The 6575-nt window shown below is 41.1% G+C and overlaps 1 protein-coding gene across 1 annotated transcript; it reads left to right on the forward strand.

The window, feature by feature from the left end:
* The first annotated feature begins 2629 nt into the window (after positions 1-2629).
* LOC121873106 (SCAN domain-containing protein 3-like) lies at positions 2630-2953 on the forward strand. The gene has a single exon (XM_042376417.1). The coding sequence runs from the start codon at positions 2630-2632 to the stop codon at positions 2951-2953; it is 324 nt and encodes a 107-aa protein (XP_042232351.1).
* The last annotated feature ends 3622 nt before the right edge of the window (positions 2954-6575 follow it).

Below are 6575 nucleotides of genomic sequence, written 5' to 3' on the forward strand. Positions count from 1 at the left end.
TGATTGACATGAGTTATGAAGTTGACAGACGTGAACAATAAACCGACAGTCTACATTTAGTTTGAGAATGTAACAATTGGAGAATGACATACCACCAACAGTTATTTTAGATTGTCATCCTGTATGTGTTCTGTCATTCGGTTATGAAATTTGTCAAATAATTATTTAACAATGTCTCAACAGATATGTGAAAAGGTGTATTTGACCCCTTGAGTATAATGACTTAACCCCTTTCGGTGTTAAGTCATCATACTGAAGTGGTTAAATCATCGTACTCAAGAGGTTAAGTCATCATACTCATGAGGTTATGTCATCGTATTCAAGGAGTTAAGCCATCGTATTCAAGGGATGGCCAACCCGTCGATCTCATCGACTGGTCGATCGCAAGCCCTTCTCTAGTCGATCGCATTGCATAGTTAAACTTAATGATCCATCCTTCATAAGTTGCCATACAAAAATCATATTCAAATTTTACTCATAATCCTTGGGATATAATTGTTTTTAGAATTTTTCTGGGAATAGATTATCATTATGGACACATCAGAACGATACATACAGAAAAACTTCGACTGTGCCTTGCTGTACGTCGCGGAACCTGATACGGGCGGGTGCTGGCTGGTTCTTGGTGGGGAAACTGATCAGCAAATTGTCAATAGTTGTAGCCTAAAACTAAGCAAATATTTGCTTTTATAAGTTTACAAATCCATGTTAAACTGTGTTTTAATGAATGTGGTAATGAAAAAGTCGATCAAAGTTGAGGAGTCTTGTCAAAAGTAAAGAGAGAGAGAATCATATTTGGCAATCCCGTCTCTACGAGCCTACACACTTGTCACCAGCAATGCAGTGAGTGATTTTCAGTCATCTGCAATACTTGGAAGTGTGAGGTTATGTCTCTTGTTATGGAAAAGTCTTGGGTGATTACGAGAATTACTGACTTTTTAGCTTAGCAGCAGTTCTCGCCGCAACCCTAGAGTACACACTAACCGGCGACAATTGATTATGAAAAAAACACGTTAAAAACGTTACACTGTTACGGTTAGTAATTCTCATACTTATGTCGGAAAAGTCATGGAAAAGTAATTATCTTATTCGTGTACGACTTTTTATTTTCCAAATACAGGTTATTGGCATCAACTGCACCAAAAATTTACCATTTTCACAATGAATGGGAGGAATACTATTTTTTTTTACCAGGAATAATTTGAAGTGTGTGTGTTTGATTTGTCATGCGTCTCCAGCTCTAGCTAAGAAAGGAAATCTTGAAAGACATTTCAAAAGTTTTCACAAGTAGTATGATAATTTTTTCACACCCAAAAGTGAGCTACGAAAGAGGAAAGTTCATGAACTGAAATCACAGCTTACTGCACAAAAAAAAAACTATTTTTACCGGCGTGAGCTCAAAATCAAGGGTAGCAACCATTGCATCATTCAGGGCGAGTCGAGTATTTACAAAGCATAAAAAACATTTCAAGATGAAGAAGTATTCAAAGAGGCCTTTTTAGAAGCAGCAGATTCGTTGCTTGAAATTTTCAAAAATAAGTCTGAAATACTGTCTTCTATTAAGGATGTTCAGTTATCAAGAAACACGGTCATGAGGCGCTGTGAATTTATGGCTGAGGATTTGGGTGAACAACTAAATAAAGACATAGGTGAGTGTGTGTTCTTTTCATTACAATTTGATGTCTACTGATGTGGTCGATAAATCACAATTATGCATTTTCATTAGACTGGTGTTTAGAGACAGGAGTACCAAAGAGGAACTGCTGAAAATTCTACCATTAAAAGGAAAAAAATCGGGGTGATGACATATTTCAGACTTTCAGTGATTTTGTTAATAGTACACAGTTGCCAGTGAGTAAGCTCGTATCTATAACAACTGATGGGGCACCTGCAATGGCTGGCCGAATCAGTGGGTTCATTGCCCTGTGGAGGAGTGATGATAGGTTTCCTAACTTCTTCAATTATCACTGCATCATTCATCAACAAGCACTCTGTGGTAAAATGTTGAAAATGAAAGTAGTCCTGGATATTTCCCCCAAGATTATTTGTTCAATTCGGGCAACAAGGCTTCAGAGGCGGCTGTTCCGATCTCAGCTAGAAGAAGATGAAGCAGAGCATTGTTGTATACTGGTGTCAGGTGGTTAAGTAGAGGTAAATTTCTCCAGAGATTTAGAGATCTGTTACCTTAAATAAAAGTGTTTTTGGCCTCAAAAGATCGGCCTTCTGATCACATCCAGTTGGACAACGAAGTGTGGCTGTTAGATTTAGCTTTTTTATTTGACATGACTGCTATGCTGAATGAACTAAAATTAGATCTGCAAGGGAAAGATAAGACTATAGTTGACATGATTAGTGCTGTGACTGCTTTCAAGCAGGAACTAAAACTAGTGTCTTCACAGCTGCAGCAACATCAACTACGAAGCTTCAGAAATATGATGTCTGAACTAGAAAACCAAGGAAAAGACTGTGACCAGTTTGACACTGCTTGATATATTGAACAGATGCAAAACCTTGCCTCAGATTTTGACAGACGGTTTCAAGATACAGCAACAATAGAACCTGTTGCAACACATATGTGTTTTATGTTTGGTAAAGACACAAATGTTGAAGATATTGCATGTTGAATAACATGGACATATCTGAAGTTGAAAATGAGCTTCTGAAACTTCAAAATGATATTCAGATCAAATCCATGGCAACAGGAGGGAGTTTCTGGAACCTCAGTGAAGAAAAATATCCCAATATCAGTAAATGTGCCATATACCTAATAGCATTTTTTGGATCAACCTACCTTTGTGAATCAACATTTTCACACATGAAACACATCAAATCCAAATACCAATCAACAATGTCAGATGAACACCTGGATGCTTGCTTGAGGCTAGCAGTCACCGCCTGCAGTCCTAATTACACAAAACTGGCAGACAACAAGCAATGCCAACCATCTCATTAGTAAAGTAAGCGTATGCTTTTGTCATGTTAGCAATATATCATAACATTTATTGAAAAATATTATTTGTACACCTCTCTCTCTCTCTCTCTACGAATCTGTGCATTTTATGGCAATGTGAGGGGGGTGTTATGGATGAATACTAGGCTGGTAGATCGCATCAGGGTAACTGGGGGAAAAGTAGATCGCATCACACAAAAGGTTGGCCACACCTTGAGTACGAATATAATGTAGTAAAATCAAAAACGTTTATAGGGTAATAATGAAAAAAAAGAGACAGACAAACAGACAGACAGACCAAGAAATAGAGAGGCGGAGATAGAGAAAGACAGAGGCCGAGAAACAGAGACGTAGAGATTGAGAGATGGAGAGAGAGATATACAGTATATACCTGTAAATATAGAAGCTAAGAGAGAGATAAATAGAGCGACGTAGGTAAACATCTGTTTGGAAACAGAGTAGTGGATGAGTGGAACAAGTTACCAAACATCATCATTAACTCGAATAAGCTGGATAGCTTCAAACATAGGTTGGATGGATATATGAGCGATAGGGGCTGGGTGTAAACGGGACTGCCCAGTATGGGGCAATAGGCCCGCTGCTGTTTCCTCCATTCTTTGTTCTTATGTAGAGAGAGAGAAATAAAGCAATGTGGTGAGAGAGAGAGAGAAATAAAGCAATATGGTGACAGAGAGAGAGAGAGAAATAAAGCAATATGGTGACAGAGAGAGAGAGGCAATGGGTGAGAGAGAGAGAGAAATAAAGCAAAGCAGAGAGAGAGAGAGAAATAAAGTGGTGAGGAGAGAGAGAGAGAAAAAGCAATGTGGTAGGAGAGAGAGAGAGAAAAAAGCAATGTGGTGAGAGAGAGAGATAGCAATGTGGAGAGAGAGAGAGAGAGAAATAAAGCAATGTGGTGGTGAGAGAGAGAGAGAAATAAAGCAATGTGGTGAGAGAGAGAGAGAGAAATAAAGCAATGTGGTGAGAGAGAGAGAGAAATAAAGCAATATAGAGAGAGAGAGAGAAATAAAGAATATAAAGCAATATGGTGAGAGAGAGAGAGAAATAAAGCAATGTGGGTGGGAGAGAGAGAGAGAAATAAAGCAATGGTGAGAGAGAGAGAGAGAGAGAAATAAAGCAATGTGGTGAGAGAGAGAGAGAGAAATAAAGCAATGTGGTGAGAGAGAGAGAGAGAGCAATGGTGGTGAGAGAGAGAGAGAAATAAAGCAATGTGGTGAGAGAGAGAGAAATAAAGCAATGTGGTGAGAGAGAGAGAGAGAGAAATAAAGCAGGAGAGAGAAATAAAGCAATGTGGTGAGAGAGAGAGAGAGAAATAAAGCAATGTGAGAGAGAGAGAGAGAGAGAGAAGGGAATGTGAGAGAGAGAGAGAGAGAGAGAGAGAGAGAAATAAAGCAATGTGGGTGAGAGAGAGAGAGAGAGAAATAAAGCAATGTGGGTGAGAGAGAGAGAGAGAAATAAAGCAATGTGGAGAGAGAGAGAGGAGAGAAATAAAGCAATATGGTGAGAGAGAGAGAGAGAGAAATAAAGCAAATGGTGAGAGAGAGATGAGGAGAGAGAGAGAGAGAGAAATAAAGCAATATGGTGAGAGAGAGAGAGAGAAATAAAGCAATGTGGTGAGAGAGAGAGAAATAAAGCAAATGTGGTGAGAGAGAGATGGGAGAGAAATAAAAGCAATGTGGGTGAGAGAGAGAGAGAAAAAAGCAATGTGGTGGGATAGAGAGAGAGAAATAAAGCAATGTGGGAGAGAGAGAGAGAGAGAAATAAAGCAATGTGGTGAGAGAGAGAGAGAAATAAAGCAATATGGTGAGAGAGAGAGAGAGAGAAATAAAGCAATGTGGTGAGAGAGAGAGAGAGAAATAAAGCAAATGTGGTGAGTAGAGAGAGAGAGAGAGAAATAAAGCAAGGGAGAGAGAGAGAGAGAAATAAAGCAATGTGGGAGAGAGAGAGAGAGAGAGAAATAAAGCAAATGGAGAGAGAGAGAGAAATAAAGCAATGTGGGTGAGAGAGAGAGAAAGAGAGAGAGAGAGAAAAAAAGCAAGAGAGAGAGAGAGAGAAATAAAGCAATGTGATGAGAGAGAGAGAGAAAAGCAAATGTGGTGAGAGAGAGAGAAATAAAGCAAAGAGAGAGAGAAACAGTGGGTGAGAGAGAGAGAGATAAATAAAGCAATGTGATGAGAGAGAGAGAAATAAAGCAATGTGGTGAGAGAGAGAGAGAGAAATAAAGCAATGTGGTGAGAGAGAGAGAGAAATAAAGCAATGTGGTAGAGAGAGAGAGAGAGAGAAATAAAGCAATGTGGTGAGAGAGAGAGAGAGAGAAATAAAGCAATGTGGTGAGAGAGAGAGAGAGAAATAAAGCAATGGTGAGAGAGAGAGAGAAATAAAGCAATGTGGGGAGAGAGAGAGAGAGAAATAAAGCAATGTGGTGAGAGAGAGAGAGAGAAATAAAGCGATGTGGTGAGAGAGAGAGAGAAATAAAGCAATGTGGTGAGAGAGAGAGAAATAAAGCAATGTGGTGGGATAGAGAGAAATAGAGCGACAGAAAGTGTGAGAAATAAAGAGAGGCTAAGAGAGAGACGGAGAAGTATATATTATTATGAATTCCTGAGTCTACAGGGCCTGAAGCTTGAGGTAGCGTTGTGAGACTGTAAGACCTCGGACATAAAGCCATTAAGGGAAGCTTGAGACAGTGGCAAGTTAAGCTAAAGGATGACCTGATGACTTGGAGGTTGGGGAAGAAGGGGGGAGAAGGAAGGGAAGATGGCAGAGGGAGGGGGAGAGAGGAAGGAGACTGTGGGGAGGAGGGGTAGAAAGGAAGGTGGGGAGAAAACAGAGGAGGAAGTGATCAAGGGAGGAGAAAGGGAAGAAGATCGTGGGAAAATGTGGGTTACAGAGTACTGAGATCGGGGGGGTGCCGGTCAACCAGAGGGTGGCAGCATGGAGGTACCTCCATGGGTGGCAGTGTCAGCCAATCAGAGGATGAAAGTGTAAGCCAATCAGGGGACGAGAAGATCAGTTGTCGTGAGGTGACAACCCAAAAAATTAGAAAGGCAGAATGACGACAGCAAATGAGAGGTGAGTGACAGCCAATCAGAGATGTCCACCGGACCATAAGAGGACTAGGAATGACTGACGACTCATTAAACCTGGTCAAGTTACCCAGATGCTCCACAGAGACGTCAGCTGAGCAGTGAGGTGAGAAGACTCATGTCGCAGTTACTCCCGACCCACTTGCTTCCACTTGCTCACGTCGGCGCCTGGCCAGACTTACTGTCGCCACACACGCCACTCTCACTTTGACGTAGATATCTCGTCTTTGTTGAATTGACTTGCTTGTCTCTCTGTGTTTTATGCTCACATTTCTTAGTGCCCTCACCGATTCTCCCAGTATTAACGAACCCTGCGGGAACTGTCGTTAGGACAGGCCACAAAGGGGCTCCTTAGAGGGGTGTGAGCTGGGTCGGTGAGTTTAGCTGATAGGGTAGAGTAGGCTCCTCCTTTTTTGGGGATCCTGTTGCAAAACCAGAGCCACCAACCTACGACCCCCGTTGGGGGGGGATGGCTACGGCACTGGTCCTAGGGCAACAAGGAACTAGGTAGGTGTAGTGAG

Source organism: Homarus americanus, unplaced genomic scaffold (assembly GCF_018991925.1).
Source record: "Homarus americanus isolate GMGI-L3 unplaced genomic scaffold, GMGI_Hamer_2.0 scaffold32929, whole genome shotgun sequence".
Taxonomy (NCBI): domain Eukaryota; kingdom Metazoa; phylum Arthropoda; class Malacostraca; order Decapoda; family Nephropidae; genus Homarus; species Homarus americanus.